The sequence below is a fragment of the Chiloscyllium plagiosum genome, chromosome 4 (genome assembly GCF_004010195.1).
Source record: "Chiloscyllium plagiosum isolate BGI_BamShark_2017 chromosome 4, ASM401019v2, whole genome shotgun sequence".
Lineage (NCBI taxonomy): Eukaryota > Metazoa > Chordata > Chondrichthyes > Orectolobiformes > Hemiscylliidae > Chiloscyllium > Chiloscyllium plagiosum.
In genome coordinates, this window is record NC_057713.1 from 102,120,789 (window position 1) to 102,140,031 (window position 19,243).

The following is a 19,243-nucleotide window of genomic DNA, read 5'->3' on the forward strand; positions in this document are numbered from 1 at the left end:
CACAGGTGCTCCATTTTCTTTGCTGAGTGTTTTCCAATATTTTCTGTTTTAATTCTAATTTCCAGCAACACAGTATTTTGTTTCTATACACAAAAGTTATGTTTAGTCTGTTGTTTCCCACTGCTTCAGTTTTGCACAGGAGAAATTCAAACATTGCTATGCAAAATCAAGCGCAGCTTTAACAGTGTCCTGCAGATGAATGTATCTCCTGAAAATATAATAAACCTCATGCTGAGAAAGATGATTTATCAATTCACTCATTCATTATATTTACATTGAATGGACTATGAGCTAGTATTCAGAAAAATGCACTACATTTTTTGTGTGTTGCTGCTGTAACTTCAGTATGACAGTGTCAGAAGTTAAATGTTTAAGTTGTTTTCAATAAAGGCCATGTTACCAGCTATCTGGACTCTGGAAGTTCCTACTTCAACCTTCCTGTTTACTTCTTCTTTAAAACCTACTTCTTTTGGTGACCTGCTTAAGTGTCAGAAGGCTGAGGGTCAGATTTTTTTTCATAATCCTTCTGTTGAGATGTTCTACCATATTAAAAGTGCTATAGAATTGCAAGTTATTTAAAGAGACATCTCTTGGTCAACTTAGTACAATGAATAAAGTATGTTTATTTATGCATTGCCTTTCATAACAAATCTCAGTAGAATTATATTTACAGGAAGTGAAGTCATTTTGAAGTATTGTCACTGTTGCAATGTTGGAGGTGTGGGAGAAAATTTGCATATAGCAAATTTCCACAAAAAGCAGTGTAATGATAATTACTTATATGTTGATTGAGGGACAAATATTGATAAGGACATCAAGGAAAACTCCCCTTCTCTTTTTGGAAATATTGCCATGGAATGTTTCATATCCACCTGAGAAGATGGAGCTTTGCAGTGTGTACTGCTTCTGACCTATGTTGCATTGGCAGCCTTGAATTTAGTACTTAACTCAGAGTCAAATGTCTTGGAGTGGAACATTCTGATTCAGATGTTAGAATGCTACTAACAAAGTCATGGTTAACATGAGGGTGATTTAAATGCACTGTGGTAATTCAGTATTCTTAAAATGATTCAAGTGTAGAGCTCTGTTTCATGCACAACCCACTGCTTATTCACTATTACTGTATATGCCCAAACACACTATTCCTAAATGTTGTCAAAACCAATAAAACGTCAATTTACTACAGAAAAGGATATGGAAGAAATAGAACGTAGGGAAATAGATGGTGACAACTTGCAAAATGTCCACATTACAGAGGAGGAAGTGCTGGATAAATAAAGGTGGATAAATCCGCAGGATCTGTGGGAAGCTAGGACTCTGTGGGAAGCTAGGGAAGTGATTGCTAGGCTTCTTGCTGAGATATTTGATTCATCAATAGTCACAGGTGAGGCGCTGGAAGACTGGAGGTTGGCAAACATGGTGCCACTGTTTAAGAAGGGTGATAAGGACAAGCCAGAGAACTATAGACCAGTGAGCCTGATGTCGGTGATGGGCAAGTTGTTGGAGGGAATCCTGAGGGACAGGATGTACATGTATTTGGAAAGGCAAGGACTGATTCGGGATAGCCAACATGGCTTTGTGTGTGGGAAATCATGTCTCACAAACTTAATTGAGTTTTTTGAAGAAGTAACAAAGTGGTTTGATGAGGGCAGAGCAGTAGATGTGATCTATATGACTTCAGTAAGACGTTCGACAAGGTTTCCCATGGGAGACTGGTGAGTAAGGTTAGATCTCATGGAATACAGGGAGAACTAGCCATTTGGATACAGAACTGGCTCAAAGGTAGAAGACAGAGGGTGGTGATGGAGGGTTTGTTTTTCAGACTGGAGGCCTGTGACCAGTGGAGTGCCACAAGGATCGGTGCTGGGTCCACTACTTTTTGTCATTTACATAAATGATTTGGATGTGAGCATAAGAGGTACAGTTAGTAAGTTTGCAGATGACATCAAATATGAAGGTGTAGTGGACAGTGAAGAGGGTTACCTCAGATTACAACAGGATCTTGACCAGATGGACTACTGGGCTGAGAAGTAGCAAATGGAGTTTAATTCAGATAAATGCGAGGTGCTGCATTTTGGGAAAGCAAATCTTAGCAGGACTTATACACTTAATGGGAAGATCCTAGGGAGTGTTGCTGAACAAAGAGACCTTGGAGTGCAGGTTCATAGCTCCTTGAAAGTGGAGTCGCAGGTAGATAAGATAGTGAAGAAGGCGTTTGATATGCTTTCTTTTATTGGTCAGAATATTGAGTACAGGAGCTGGGAGGTAATGTTGCAGCTGTACAGAACATTGGTTAGGCCACTGTTGGAATATTGCATGTAATTCTGGTCTCCTTCCTATTGGAAAGATGTTGTGAAACTTGAAAGGGTTGAAAGATTTGCAAAGATGTTGCCAGAGTTGGAGGATTTGAGCTATAGGGAGAGGCTGAACAGACTGGTGCTGTTTTCTCTGGAGTGTCGGAGGTTGAGGGGTGACCTTATAGAGGTTTACAAAATTATGAGGGGCATGGATAGGATAAATAGACAAAGTCTTTTCAGTGGGGTAGGGGAATCCAGAACTAGAGGGCATAGGTTTAGGGTGAGAGGGGAAAGATATAAAAGAGTCCTAAGGGGCAAAGTTTTCACACAGAGGGTGGTACGTGTTTGGAATGAGCTGCCAGAGGATGTGGTGGAGGCTGGTACAATTGCAACATTTAAGAGGCATTTGGATGGGTAGGAAGGGTTTGGAGGGATATGGGCCAGGTGCTGGCAGGTGGGACTAGATTGGGTTGCGATATCTGGTCGGCATGGTCGGATTGGACCGAAGGGTCTGTTTCCATGCTGTACATCTCTATGACTCTATGATTCTAAGTCATTGTCATTATGTAGACAAATCAACCACCATTCTTCTGAGCAGAAGACCCCCATAAACAGCAATAAAGTAATGGCGTTAGATTTGGTGGTGTTGATCGAATAAGGAAGACTGGCCAGGCATACCAGTTTGGTTTAGTAGTAGCACTCTCAACTGGATAAAAAGAGTTGTGAGGTAAATCCCCACTGCACAATTGAATACATAATCCATAATCAGTGCAGAACTGGTGATCCACAAAAATTCCCACTCAAAGGAAAGCAAAATAATTAGCCAAGTCAGCATGCATCCTTCAAATAACACTACTAAAAATTATTTGGTAATGCTTGGATGGAGCTTTGTTTTTTTGACATAGTTGCTCCTTGTGCCTGCAACACAGATTATAATTCAAAAGATCACAATTTGCTGTGATATAACATCTCAAGAGAAAGATAGTAGCTCTGACTATATAGTACTGCCTCACTACTGTGATCTGAACTTAAGACAACAGCCAACTCAGCGACTGGCAGTTTAAACACAACTCAGGAGCAGACAGCATTATTAGACTATTAAAGGGATTACTGAACTGGGCAGTCTGAGATTGATGAATTGACAGTCATCAGTCCAATGTCCTTAAGAATCTGTTATTTATGTTAGTACATGTCAGCTCATTTCCATGTCCTGCCAACCCACTATTCTTGATTATGTCAACAGCTTGAGTTGCTATCACTTCTTGACACAAAAAAATCCAAAAGATTAAAAGGTATGCTGAATTAATCAAAAACTTTTGCAACACGCCTTTTCTCTCTTCAGTCAGGCTTTTCCCTTTGTTAGCCTATTCAAAGTTTAATTTAACATTGTACAAGACAAACATTTAATATATTATCAAAACAAGATGTGCTAAATATGAAAAACAATTCTTTTCAAAGTCCAAATTTTGTTGTTGATTTGTCGAGATCTTCAAACGGGATAATAAAATTGTTCGTAATTGTTTGTGGGCGGCATGGTGGCACAGTGGTTAGCACTGCTGCCTCACAGCGCCTGAGACCCGGGTTCAATTCCCGCCTCAGGCGACTGACTGTGTGGAGTTTGCACGTTCTCCCCGTGTCTGCGTGGGTTTTCTCCCACAGTCCAAAGATGTGCAGGGTCAGGTGAATTGGCCATGCTAAATTGCCCGTAGTATTTCGGTGTGGACTTGTTGGGCCGAAGGGCCTGTTTCCACACTGTAATGTAATCTAATCTAATAATTGTGAACATAATGATTAATGTATACATATTCCCCAGGTGCTGTCACTTCAGAATTTAACAGTCAAACATTTTTAGCCTTTCACATTTGCAATGTACCAAGAACATTAGCTTGAAATTTGTCTATGAAGCAAAGCACACAATTGCTTATAGTTGTTGCCTTAAATTTCTCTTTCCAATAACTGAACAAGGATGTTAAAACTTCAGGCTAAATAATTAATAGTTATTGGAATTGCAGACAGAGGAATTTCATATGACACATCAAATTCCAGTCACAAAGTCATATCAAGCTACTGATTCTCTTTGTCCATTGCATTGTACTTCCATTTAAACAGCCATCTTCACTTTGAGCTGAAATTTAATTTGGCTATGCCCTAAATAAAACTAGTCCACAATATTAGTTGATGATGGTTCAAAACAAACCACCCCCTGCCTTAGATATTGCTTGTACATTTTAGAAAGTAGATTATTTCCTGACTTTCTAGAACTTAGAAACAGGAGAGGAGAGGACACACTGCTGGGAGTTGTTTTAGGCCTCCGCAAAGTTCCAGCGATGTGGAGGAGAGGATTGGTAAATAGATTCTGGGCAGGAGTGAAAGGAATAGGCTGGTCAATATGGGAGACTTTAACTTCTCCAACATTGACTAGAAATGCTATAACACTACTATGTCAGATGGATCAGTTTTTGTCCAATGTGTGCAGGAGGGTTTCCTGACACAGTGTGTCAAAGGGCCGACAAGAGGGGAGGCCATACTGGATCTGGTACTTGGTAATGAACCAAGCCAGGTGTTTGATTTAGTGATAGGTGAGCAATTTGGAGAAAGTGACCATAATTCGGTTACATATAGTTTAGTGATGGAAAGGGATAAGTACATGCCACAGGGCAAGAGTTATAGATGGGGGAACGGCAATTATAATGCGATTAGGGAAGACTTAGGAGGCATAGAATGGGGCAGCAAAGTGCAAGGGATGGGGACCATGTCTTTAATAGGTATGTCCCTGTCAGGAAGGGAGGGAGTGATAAGAGAAGGGAACTGTGGTTTGCGAAAGAAATTGTATCGCTTGTTAAGCGGAAGAAGGAGGCTTCTGTGATGTTGAAGCGAGATGGTTCAGATGAGGCAATGGAGAGTTACAGAGTAGCTAGCAAGGGTTTAAAGAAAGAGTTAAGAAGAGCAAGGGGGGACATGAGCAGTCTTTAGCAGGTAGGATAGAGGAGAACCCTAAAGCTTTCTATAGGTATGTGATGAATAAAAGGATGACTAAGGTAGAAATAGGGCCTGTCAAAGACAGAAGTGGGAAGTTGTGTGTGGGCCCTGTGGTGATCGGAGAGGTGCTAAACGAATATTCCTCATCTGTTTTCACAAAGGAAAAGGAGAATATTTTTGAGGAGAAGACTGAGATATGGCCAATAGACTTGAAAGGATTGAGGTTAATAAGGGGATGGTGTTAACAATTCTAGAAGGTGTGAAAGTAGATAAGTCCCCTGGGCTGGATGGGATTTTTCTGAGAATTCTCTGGGAAGCTAGGGAGGAGACGGCGAAGCCTTTGGCCTTGATTTTTGAGTCGTCATTGTCTACAGGTTCAGTACCAAAGGACTGGAGGATTGCAAATGTTGTGGCCTTGTTCGAGAAGGGCAATAGAGATGACCCAGGTAATTATAGACCAGTGAACCTTACATCTGATGTAAAAAAAGTTTTGGAAAGCATTATAAGAGATAGGATTTAATTTGATTGGAAATAGTCAACATGGATTCGTCAAGGGCAGGTTATGTCTCACAAACCTCATCGAGTTTTCGTAGAAGGTGACCAAGCATGTGGATGAGGGTAGGGCAATTGACGTGGTGTAGATGGACATCAGTAAAGCCTTTGATAAGTTCCCCATGGTAGGCTATTAGAGAAAATGCAGAGGCATGGAATTGAGGGTTATTTAGCAGTTTGGATTAGAAACTGGCATTCTGTAAGAGGGCAACGAGTGGTGGTTGATGGAAAATATTCAGTCTGGAGTCCAGTTACTGGTGGTGTGCTACCAGGATCTGTTTTGGGACCACTGCTGTTTGTCATTTTTATAAACGACTTAGACGCAAGCATTGGTGGTTGGGTTAGTAAGTTTGCAGATGATACTAAACTTGAGTGGTGGACAGTATGGAAGAATGTTGCAGGTTGCAGGGAGACTTGGATAAACTTCAGAATTGGGCTGAAAGGTGGCAAATAGAGTTCAATGCAGATAAATGTGATGTGATTCACTTTGGGAAGAATCACAGGAAGGCAGAATACTGGGTCAATGGAAAGCTTCTTGGTAATGTGGATGTGCAGAAGGATCTTGGTGTCCATGTACATAGATCCCTGAAAGTTACCACCCAGGTTGATAATGCTATTAAGAAGGCATACGGTGTGTTTGGTTTTACTGGTAGAGGGATTGAGGTCCGGAGCCGTGATGTCATGCTGCAACTGTACGAAAAGCTAGTGCAGCCTCATTTGGAGTATTGTGTGCAATTCTGGTCGCCTAATACAGAAAGGACGTGGAAGCATTGGAAAAGGTGCAGAAGAGATTTATCAGGACGTTGCTTGGTCTGGAGGGAAGGTCTTATAAGGAAAGGCTGAGGGACTTGGGTTTGTTCTCATTAGAGAGAAGCTAAGAGGGGATTTAATAGAGACATACAGGATGATCAGAGAATTAGGTAGGGTGGACAGTGACAGTCGTTTTTCTAGGATGATGACGTCTGCTTGTACGAGGGAGCATAGCTGCAAATCAAGGGGTGATAGATTTAAAACAGATGTCAGAGAGAGTGGTAAGGGTCTGGAATGCCCTGCCTGCCAACATAGTTAACTCAGCCACATTAGGGGCATTTACACCGTCTTTGGATAAGCATATGGATGAAGATGGGATAGTGTGGGGTGATGGGTTTAGATTAGTTCAGGGGTCAGTGTAACATCGAGGGCCGAAGGGCCTGTTCTGCGCTGTATTGTTCTATGTTCTATGTTTTAACTCGTCATTAACTGTGATTACTGTGGAATTCTACACTGCTTTGTACCACAATGTTGAACAACTAATTAGTTAAGTGAACAACTAGTATCATCTAATTGTTACAGGTACATATGTTCTGCCCTATTTTCTATTCAGTCTACATCACTGATAACGTGCTCTGTGCTCTTCGACCATTCACACTTATTGCTTAATGAAAACAAAAGCTACAAATCCAAATCGAGTCTTTTCCAATTAGATGGTAAATATACTCCATCATTCCTGTTAAAAAGTTTTGAGTGGAATCTTACAGCCATCTCTGGAATGGGCCAGTAGATGGTGGGTGGGGATGGGGGCTAGTGAGGGGTAAGAGAGAGAATCCATAAAATTGTAATGTCTGCCACCTGCCTAATTTCACTGGCATTTTACACTGGGAATTGAGTCATCAAGCAGTCCCCTTGCCTATGGGTCAACTGAGAAACCTATGTAGCCAATTAATGGACTTTCCCTTGCCGCTGCTGGTGTAGACTTTGTTTCCAGTGTTTCATCATAGGTGAATTCAACATTATTTTGTTCCATTCACTTGACATGAAGCACTAGTGAGAAATGTGATCGCTGGGTGAATTCCCAATGTTTCTTCATACATGAGATATGGGATTAATGGCTTTGTTGCTCATCACTAACTGCCCTGGAAATGTGGTGGTGAGCACTGTTTCCTCCAGGCTGCGCTGGGAGCTTCCATGCACGTGGATTAGAGTGCTGATACATTGACTTCTGTTTTCAGAAGCTGCTGCCATACAGAGATCTAGGTGCATGCAGTGGGAAAAAATGTGAGGGGATTCTCTCCAACAGTAGAGAATTCAACCTTTCTCATTAGTCATTCAATGCCATTAGCCTGAATGAGTGTAGCTCAAACAAAGCTCAGCATTATTAAGGACAAAGCAGCCTGTTTGTCCAAACACTGATTCCTGCAATACCGTACTTGTTGGCTGCAATTTGAAAAAGACCCGCTTATTCCTGCATTTTGTTTCCTGATGGCTAACCAGTTCTCTAGTCATGTCACAACACTGCCCCAATCCCAAATTCTTTACTTTTACACGCTAATCTCTAATGTGGGACTTTATCGAAAGCCTTTCCATGCTGACTCTGTCCAGCTCCATCCTTGTTTCCCAAGAGCTCTGCTGTTAAATCTTTTTTAAAAGACTCTAGTATTTTCCCCATTACCAATGTTAGGCTAACCAGTCTATAATTCAATATTTTCTTTCTACCTACTTTTCGAAATAGTGGGATTACATTAGCTACTCTTTAATCAACAGGAACTGTTCCATAGACTATAGAATATTAAAAAGATGATTTCTAGGGCCATTTCATTAAGTACTCTGCAATGTAGATTCTTGGGCCCTGGCAATTTATTGGTCATTAATCCTGTTGACATCCCTAATACCAATTCTATACTAATGTACTTTGCTTTTAGTTCCTCACTCTTACTGGACACTGTGTTCCCCAATATTTTGGGATGTAATTTGTTTCCTATTTCGTAAATAGAGAATCAAAATAGGTATTTATTTGTTCTGCCATTTCATTTTACCTTCATATAACTTCCTCTGTTTCAGATTATAAGGGACTTACATTTGTCTTTACTAATCTTTTTCTCTTCTGATACCATAAAAACTTTCATATTTGTATGTCCACTGTAAGCTTAATCAATTTGTTTGTTCTCCTTTACTGAAATCTAAACTGCTACCAATCCTCAGGCCCAGTGCTTAGTTTCTTAATGCTCCTTAGATTCCTGATGAAGGGCTTTTGCCCGAAACGTCGATTTCGCTGCTCGGTGGATGCTGCCTGAATTGCTGTGCTCTTCCAGCACCACTAATCCAGAATCTGGTTTCCAGCATCTGCAGTTATTGTTTTTACCTTCTCTGCCCAAATAGAGATGTAAGGGAAAGCACTAAACCAGAAGGCAATGGCTTATATGTGCATGCATTACAGCAATTACTTATTCCAGTCTCATGCAAAAATAAAAGAAGAAAGGTGGCTCAACAATGGTATACAATAGAAATTAGGAATAGCATGAAATCCAAAGGATCAGATACATAAAAACAGTAAGCCTGAGGATTTTAGATTTCAGCAAAAGAGGACAAAATGTTTGATCAAGAAGGGAAACTTAGAATAAAATTGGACAGAACATTTAAACTGACCACAAAAACTTAGAACATAGATCATAGAACATACTTCTTTAAGTATGTTAAGAGAAGAAATATTAGTGAAGACAAATGTAACTCCTTTCCAGTCTAAAGCCAAGGCAATTATAATGGTGAACAAAGAACTGGCAGAAGAATTGAACACATGCTTTGGTTCTACCTTCATAAAGGAGAGCAGAAATAACCACTTAGTAAAATTAAGGAACCAAAGGTATAGTGAGAGGATGGAATAGAAGGAAATTGGTATCAGTAACAAAGTAATAGTGGGTAAATTAAATAGGGTTTAAAGGCTGACAAATCACCAGGGCCTGATAACCTATGTCCAAGAGTACTAAAGGAAGTGTCCTTGGAAATACTGGATGCACTGATGGTCATCTTCTAAAATTCTACAGACACTGGAGCAGGCCTACAGATTGGACAGTGGCAAATGTAATCCCATTATTTAAAAAGGAAGGGAGAGAGAAAACAGAATTACAGGCTAGTTTGCCTAACTTCAGTTGTTGGGAAACACTAGAGTTTATTATAAAAGATGTGATAACAGAAACTTGGAAAGGATTAACAGGACTGGACAAAATCACCGTAGGTTATGAAAGGTAAATTATGTTTAACAAATCTGGAGTTTTTATGTATGTAACTAGAAGAATAGATATGGGAAAACCAGTGGATATTTGGATTTGCACCTAACTGGGTGGGATTGTGAGTTCTGAGGAGGAGGTAAGGAGGTTTCAGGTGACTTAGACAAGTTGAGAGAGTGGGCAAACACAGGGCATGTGAAGTACAATGCAGCTACGTGAGAAGATATACGCTTTGGTGAAAGGAAGAGATGCTTATATCTTGGCAAGTGTGAATGAACAAAGGGATTTGGGTGTCCTAGTTCACCAGTCAATAAAAGTAGACAGGCAGGTGTGGCAAGCTATTAGGAATGCAAATGATACATCAGCCTTCACTGCAAGAGGATTGGAGTTCAGAAATAGGATTGTTGAACTGCAGTTCTACAGGGCCTTGGTTAGACTACCTCTGGAGTATGCATGTCGTTTTGGTACCCCTATCCAAGAAGATATACTTGCCATTGAGGGAGTGCGACAGAAGTTCACTAGGCTGATACCAGGGATGACTGTGGTATGAGAAGAGACCAGTTTGACCTGGGCCTGTATTTAAAAGAGTTAGAAGGATGAAAGGGGATTGGATCTGTGGCTATGAGGAAAGGTTAAAAAGACTAGGATTGGTTTCACTGGAACAATGATGGCTGAGAGGACACCGATAGAGATCTACAAAGTTATGATAGGAATAGATAGAGTATATAGTCAAAGGCTTTTTCCCAGAGTTAAAGTTTCAATTACAAAGAGGCACTGGTTCAAGGTTAGAATAGGAAGTTTAAAGGAGATATGCAAAAGTGTGAGGAGTTTGGAACGCACTGCCAAAAGAGGGAATGGAAGCAGGCATGTTGGCAACATTTAAGAGACATCTGGATGGTTACATGAATAGGGAGGAAATAGAGGGATACGGACCAAAAAAGGGTAGAAGGTTTGTTTTTTGGATTAGTTAGGGCATGATGATCGGCACAGGCTTGGAGGGCTGAAGGGCCTATTCCTGTACTGTACTTCGCTTTTGTTCTTATGATTGAGATATATAAAAGTCTAACAAGGCTGAACAGACTGGATGCAGAGAGGATGTTTTCCCTTGTTGGGGAGTCCAGAACCGGGGACACAATCTCAGAGTAGACCATTTAGGACCAAGATTAAACGTTTCTTCACTCAAAGGGTAATGAATTGGTGGAACTTTTTGCCACTAAAGGCTGTGGAGGCCAAGTCACTGAAAATATACTAGAAACAGATAGATACATTTTAGATTTTAAAGGCATCAAAGGGGTATAGGGAGAAAAGGAAGATATGGTATACAGGAGTTGCCATGATCATACTGACTAGTGGAGCAGGATTGAAGGGTGAAACAGTCTACTCCTGCTTACAATTTCTACATTTCTATTAATTGTCAAATAATTGCCAAATCCTGATTGTGGCTTTTGCTCAATTTAGTGATGTTCCAGAACGGAGGGCATGCTTTGAGATTATCCATTAAGACTCAATTTGATAACTCTAATAGCTTAATAAATCAAGGACTTAATTCCTCATTTCATTAGTGTAAACAGTTTTACCAATATAGAGAATTTTAATAATAATACATACTGAAGTTTGAACAACTTCCTTCCACATCAATTTCCTTCATGCAGCAATGGGAGCAGGAGTAGTCAGCCCGGGGTGGTCGGAGGCAAAGGCAGGAGCTCGGGGCAGCCAGCAGTGAGAGCAATGCAGGCAAACCAGGGCAACGGTGGTTCCGATTCAGGCTGGAAGGGCACGGTCGAGTCCGAAGCAAGGGAAATTGAGCCCTTGTCAGGAGTGTGAGCCCAGCATGGCCATGCATTTACAGACCGTGGTCTTGAACTGTTAACTGTATCTCTTTGTTTTTATACTCTTTAATAAGGAGGACTGTAATATTTAACTTCTTAATTTTGTTTTCCTGATTTTTCTACTTTGTAACTAAGATTCGGTACCTTTGTACCTAAGATGGTGCCGTAAGTGGCAACTTATAAACTTGTTACTGTGCTCATGTGAGCACGTGACAATAAACCAAATTTAATATTCCCTGTGTCTAGTTATTACCAAGTCAAAACTGTGAATGAAATACATCTTAAATAGGTGCATTGTATCAAAATTTAAAGAAAATGGAAATTACTGTTGTGAGGAAGGGTCACCGGACCTGAAACGTTAACTCTGATTTCTCTTCACAGATGCTGTCAGACATGTTAAGCTTTTTCAGCAATTTCTGTTTTTGTTTCTGATTTACAGCATCTGCAGTTCTTTCAGTTTTTATTAACCATCAAGAATAGTCCGTTTATTGTAATGCAATGGTTTATACAGTATTCAGATGCAAATGGCAAACAGGCTATAATTGTCCATATAATTCTTAATAATGATAGTGACTAAGTCACATCATCTCTGTCACATTCACAGATTATCTGCACTGAGACAAACATCAGTTAAAGCTGGCTACTTATATAAAGTTGATGGCAGTGGGCTTTCAGTAGGGAATCCACCATAAGAGGGAAATTAAATCCAACCAGAAAAGCCAATAAACACTCTGCCAAGTAAGGGAAAGAACTATTCACACTGGGGATTACAGCATCTTAACATTTCAGAAAGGGATAAAAAAATTCATAAATGAAGACAAATGGTTGAATGGCTTACAGTCAGAGAAAGATCCATTGTTTTTCAGCCCTCTTGTTTGACTGATAGAGAATTTTAACGATAGTACATAACACATACTCACTTTTGTTTGTGGTTCTAAACTGAACATGTCTCCTGAAAGTCTACATAAAGAACACAAACAGAGAAGACTATTCCTTCTCAAGTCTCTGGCATTGAGCCTGTTCTCCTAAGACTGTGTGAAGTTGTTTGTCCATCAGATTAACATTATCAAACTTTTAAATGACAGGCACACCAGTGAGAGAATGTCTCACTATTATTGACCGTACTTGTCTGTACCAAAGAGACATATTAAGGCTGTCAAAGAATGTTTAAAGCCTGAAGGATATTTCAATGTTGATTAGTAAGAAGAATTGCTTCTCTATTTTGAGTTGTATACAGCAACAGGTAATCTTTTTAAAGGTAACACATTTTAATTGCAAACAAAATTTATATCTTTTCTCTCACGAGGGCTCCAAAGAATGTTTATATCAGGTTGTCTATTAGCTCCTCATTAATTATTGGCAGCCACTAACAATTTTCTTTTCAATGCTGTCAGGATAATTTTCACGGACCAATTACATTTGGATTCCCTTTAAGGAATATTTCCTCAGCCTGATAAAACCGAATCTCCTTTAAGCAGGTAGTCTCTCATTTTCTTGATGGGAACAGATCTAATTCCAAGTGATCAGAAATCCTTTACAATAAACTCTTCACAGTCAATGAATTATTTCAAAATGTCATTGGTGCAACGTAATGGAACATGACTGCCAGATTTAAGCAAATCTGTTGCTATTGGTTGAGGGATGATCCTGAGGTAAATCTTTACTCATCCTCAGATACACCACAGAATCTTTAACAACCACTAGAATAGACAGACAGGATTCATTTGAAAAATGCCTTATCTTGCAATGTTTTCTTAAATTTAAAAAGAAGTGGTGAAGGCTGGAGGCCAAGTTGGTTATGGTGGATTGGGAAACTATAGTATAGGATTTGACAGTAGTCAGACAATAGCTGATATTTAAACAGGTATTACATGGCTTTATATCTAAAGGATTGGAGTAAAAGAACACAGGGTTTACTTGGACTTCATGGATTAAGTTATTAGGAGGGATTATGCAAAATATGCCTGTCTTTTCTAAAGAGTTAGAAGGTCAAGGGTGATCTGATACAATTCTCCAAGATAATAACAGGAAAAGTTTAAAATCACACAACACCAGGTTATAGTCCAACAGGTTTAATTGGAAGCACTAGCTTTCGGAGGGCTGCTCCTTCACCAGGTGGCACAACCTGTTAGAATATAAACTGGTGTTGCGTGATTTTTAACTTTGTATACTCTAATCCAACACCAGCGTCTCCAAATTTTAACAGGAAAAGACAGTGTAAACTATTTTCATTGGTTGGAGATTCTAGAACTGGGGACAAAATCTGAAAATTGGGGCAGACCATTCAAGAGATATTTGGAAGCATTTCTAAATGCAAAGTTTAGTAGGGGTTTGGAACTCACTTCTACAAATGGCAGTTGATGCTAGATCAGTTATTTATTTTAAATCTTAAGTTAGATAATCTTTTGTTAAATAAGGGTATTAAGGAATATAGGCCAAAGGCAGGTATATGGAGCTTAGGCCACAGATCATCCATGATCTCACTGAATGGCAGAACAGAATTAAAAGACTAAATGGCCTCTTGTTCCTATGTGGTCTACAATAATTACAATAATTACAGATTCCTCTAAGACACAGAAAACCCATTATGAAAGGTGAATTAACTATAACTAACAAAGGAAAACCAGACGGCTTATTTGGTAAGCCTGAGGACTGGGAGCAACTTAGAATCTTAAAACTTAGAAGATTCAGCAAGTGAGAAGCATAAAGGAGGAATGTAAAATCTTCTTTAAGTATATGAAAAGGAAAAGATTAGCAAGGACAGGTATAGATCCATAACAAACACAGACAGGAGAATTTACAATAGAGGATAGGAATATGACAGAAAATCAAAACAATTTCTATTGAACAGAAGCTAGTCATCTCAAATTGCTAATTTGCAATAAGTCAACAAGTGGCTGTCTCCACTAACAGGATGCAGTCATCAACTGGAGGCTATCAATATCTGCTGCATTTCTACTGTAACTCCCTAGCCAGACAGAGTCTACCTGCCAGGTCGAGAAGCAGGACTGACTGTTTCAGCCTCACCTTCAGGTGGAAATTCTCCACAGGTTGGAGTCATGTTTGGACAAAGGATCATGGTGTAGGAGTTAGATGTCAATATCTCACTTGCAGGGATTCCCCATGATAGTATTCTAAGCTCAAACATCTTCAGATGTTTCATCAATGCCCTACTCTCCAACATAAGGCCAGAAGCTGAGATATTTGCTAACGATTGTGGAATTGTCAATCCTGCTCACAACTCAGTTGATACTGAAGCATTTGGGTTGCATGCAACAAGACCATGACCATGTCGATCTGATCTGATAAGTAATACTCGTGCCACACAAATTCCAGAAAATGACCACCACAGAAGAGAACATCTAATCATCTCCCAAAGATATTCAAAGGCATTGCCATTACTGAAAGCCACAGCATCAAAGCCCTGAGAGTTACCACTGACAAAAGGGTTCAGAAAAGATTTACAAGGATGTTGCCAGGGTTAGAGGGTTTGAGCTATAGGGAGAGGCTGAACAGGCTGGGTGTATTTTCCCTGGAGCATTGGAGGCTGAAGTGTGACCTTATAGAGGTTTATAAAATCATGAGGAACTTGGATAGAGTAAATAGACCAGGTCTTTTTCCCAGGATGCAGGAATGCAAAACTAGAGGGCATAGATTTAAGGTGAGAGGGGAAAAATGTAAAAGGAACCTACGGGGTAACCTTTTCACACAGAGGATGGTGTGTGTATGGAATGAACTGCCAAAGGAAGTGGTGAACACTAGTACAATTACAACATTTAAAAGGTATCTGGATGGGTATATGGATAGAAAGGGTTTAGAGAAATTTGGGCTAAATGCTGGCAAATGAGACTAGATTTATTTAGGATATCTGGTCAGCATGGATGAGTTGGATCAAAACGTCTGTTTCTCTGCTATCCACCTCTATGACAAAAATGTTATTTGGACCAGCCGCATAAATATTGTGGTTACAAGATCAGGCTGAGAATTCTGCAGTGACTAATTCACATTTTCACCTCCCAAAGCTGGCCTGCCATCTAGAATGCAGGAGTGTGATGAAAAACTCTTCACTTGCCTGGGTGAGTACAATTACAAACAACACTTAGAGAGCTCAACACTAAGACAAAGCAAGCAGCTTTAAGAGTACTCCATTCATCAGATTAAACATTCACTCTGTCTATGATCGGAACATAGTAGCAGCAGTTTTTACCAGCAACTCAACCAATAATCTCTATCACTTACAAGTATAAGAGCAGCTGATGCATCAGAGCACCACAATGTGAAAGGTCCTCTCCACGCATTGCACCACTTTGATATGGCATATGGGTTCAAAACTCAGGGCTTCCTCCCAAACAGCTGTATGAGTATAACTATACCAAAAGGACTGCAGAAATTAAAAAACACAGCTCAGTACTCTCTTCTCAAGGGCAAATGATAATGGGTAATAAACACTGAAACAAACATTCAAAAGTGTGGGAGCTCTGTGACAGAGAGTTTCGTGAACATGTCAATAATCTTGTACATGATTTTCCTCGCTGTTTTCATAAACCTGATAGGTTTTATTGGATATTACTCATTTAAACAGGTGGACGTTTGGATGCTAAGAGAATCAAAATAGAACTGAAGTGAAAGCTCAATCATGACCCTATTAAATTGGGAATAGGGGCCATACAGCAAGATCCTATTTCTTATGAATTTCAAATAAAAGAGATTAACAGAAAATTAAACAACTCCACAGCGATGTCAGCCAAGTAACTTATATATTAATGTCACCATGAACACTTTCAACAATTACAACTGTGTAATCCACATACCAGCCATCTGGATTGGGTATAACATAAGTTAGCTTTGCCTCAGTGTGGCATGCTTTAATACTGTAGCAGATGCTAAATTAAATAACTAACAGTAAAAATAGAAGCATATTTTCCATTTGAAACTAGTTATCTAATGTAGGTATTAATTCAACATATTTGTTAATGGAGAACATGAGTAGCTTGCTATATGTAATCAATTAGACAACAGCCACAGAATATGATCTTGTTTCACTGTGAAATGAACGACATAGCGTTTTATATTGGACTGCAGTTCTTCTTGGAAAGCGGATGAGTGCTGAGGACAAAACAGTACCACTGATTCTGGAAAGAGGTGGCAAACCTTTGACTTTGCATTTTGGTTGAGCTTTGGTCATAAAACAGATTGTCAGAAAAAAAGCATTTGATATGCATGAACTGGGTTGAATGTTATTGGAATAGGATCAACTGAAACATCAAATATTATGCAGGATGCTGCAGCTTAGAGTTTTTCTCTTTACGGACAGCAAGATTGCAGTGCGGGGAAGATTCTACACTTTTATTGAATTACCTTCGGGTAATCAGGGAACATTTATTGAGAATTTTCTCTCGAGTGCATAAAGTAATATTTTGTCAAGATATACATTATTTGTGAAGGAAAGTACTTCATAGACCATTTCTTGATCTATTTATTGGTTTATCTTCTTGCGGGGAAATGTACTTAAGGTGATGCTAATATCAATTCTATTTAACCTACATGCACTTCTCAGCTAAACATGACATGACAACAATAATTTCTGTCAATAGTAAATTTAAAGTCAAGAATCTCTGTTAAGAAAAGCTATTCTTAGAAATAGTGCAGCAGCAAAAGCTCAGTGCGATTTGGAGAGCATCTGCAGCATCAATCTGTTCAATATATCTCAAGAATGAACATCTCTGCAGAGAAACCATATATTTTACAACCTTACATGGTACTTACTAATTCCTGACTATCTTGCATCAGTGGTAAGAATGTAGCCTTCAGTATGGTCATCTCATCAGGGCTCAAATTTTGCCACAGGCCAATCAATTGGACGAATAAATGGGTGCCACTTTTCAGCCTGGTGAAAACTTGGTACAAGTTGGCCTGATTCTCTTCTGCAGCATCTGCTAGAGCTGCAAGCTGAAACAAACGCAACAGTAATTATGCCATTGTTTATCAATTATCAAACATAACATTTTCAACAGGAGCCCTTTGAAAAAAATGTTTGTCACGAGGGTCCTATTAAAAATACTTGCAACATTACATGGAAAAGGGAAAGGAAATTAAACTTGTATCAATGCCATTTAAAAGAATGCATGACAACATTATACTGGTTATAAAAGACTCCTTGAATGAACACGCATTAACATTTATAACATTATCCATGATACAAGTGCAAAATTGCCAATCTGGAACATGTCAACAGTTCTTTCACAGTTGGGATCTTTTAGCTAATTCCCTAAACTGTGTTCATAAGAAATCTTCTCATCACTTCTCCTCACCTGCCTGTTTATTGTTTGCCTCTGCTTGGCTTTTAGTAGGTCTATTCCTATCTAAGGACCTCTGTAGCTGCTTAGTTTTAAAATCAGGTTATTATAGTATGTACCTCTTGGGTTGCTGTTTATGGCAAAGGATTCAACATGGCAGATACTGTCAGCCCTTTCTTAAGAGTGACTAAGGATGGGCAATAAATAGTGGACTTGAAGGCGATGCTCACATCCTATGAATGAACAAAAACAAAGGCCATGCCATCAGCAACATTAAAGAATGCAGGAGTTCTACGACAGCTGATCTGGTGAACATGTCAATATTATCACAGATTGTTAGCTTGTTTCTATAAGTCTGACTTTTGTTGGATATTGCTCATTTGAACAAATAGATTGTTGTACTCTATGGACCGAGGAATACAGGAATTGAGCAGAAAGTGGAGTTGAAGATGAAGCATGATCCTAAATACCTGTTGAAATATACTGAACCTATTAAACAGCGACTGCTGTCACCTCGATTCACCACATTATGGTTCAACACATGTCATTGAATTTTGAAGTCATTTCTTTACACAGCAGTTAAGCAGTAAACTCTCTACTTAACAAACTTAAAGGTATGCAATGAAGCTAGATCAGTAGCCCAAGTTGCAACATAGCAAAATTTATGAAACTGAACTCAGCACCAAACAATTAAGTGTGAAAGCTGCTGTTTTTGTTGTAGAAGCCCACAGTTTACAAATGCCCTTCAGGTTAGATAAGGGAAGGGAACATATCACTCTATATAGATTGGCCCATATGTAACTCCAGCCCCACATTATTTTGGCTGACTCTCTAATGGCAGTGTTGTTCACATTCCAAAATCAGATTTTCTGCAATAGATATGTAGATGTTTCATATCAAATTTCTGGAGCTAAACTTCTTATATATCAGTGCCAATCATCGTGGACTATAAATTACTGTAATTCAAATCTGCCTTGACTCACTACACACACTAAACATATATGTGACAGGAGAAGTGGCAGATGGAGTTTAATTCAGATAAATGCGAAGTGCTGCATTTTGGGAAAGCAAATCTTAGCAGGACTTACACAATTAATGGTAAGGTCCTAGGGAGTGTTGCTGAACAAAGAGACCTTGGAGTGCAGATTCATAGCTCCTTGAAAGTGGAGTCGCAGGTAGATAGGATAGCGAAGAAGGCGTTTGGTATGCTTTCCTTTGTTGGTCAGGGTATTGAGTGCAGGGGTTGGGAGGTCATGTTGCGGCTGTACAGGACATTGGTTAGGCCACTGTTGGAATATTGCGTGCAATTC

General features: G+C 39.5%; 1 protein-coding gene across 7 annotated transcripts in view; it reads right to left on the minus strand.

The window, feature by feature from the left end:
* The window catches only part of bbs9 (Bardet-Biedl syndrome 9), a 529,891-nt gene that overhangs the window by 226,304 nt on the left and 284,344 nt on the right, over positions 1–19,243 (minus strand). For all 7 annotated transcript variants that reach the window (XM_043688773.1, XM_043688772.1, XM_043688769.1 and 4 more), the window contains one exon: positions 17,404–17,586. In XM_043688773.1, the coding sequence (XP_043544708.1) occupies positions 17,404–17,586 (183 nt within the window). The remainder of the gene's footprint in view (positions 1–17,403; positions 17,587–19,243) is intronic.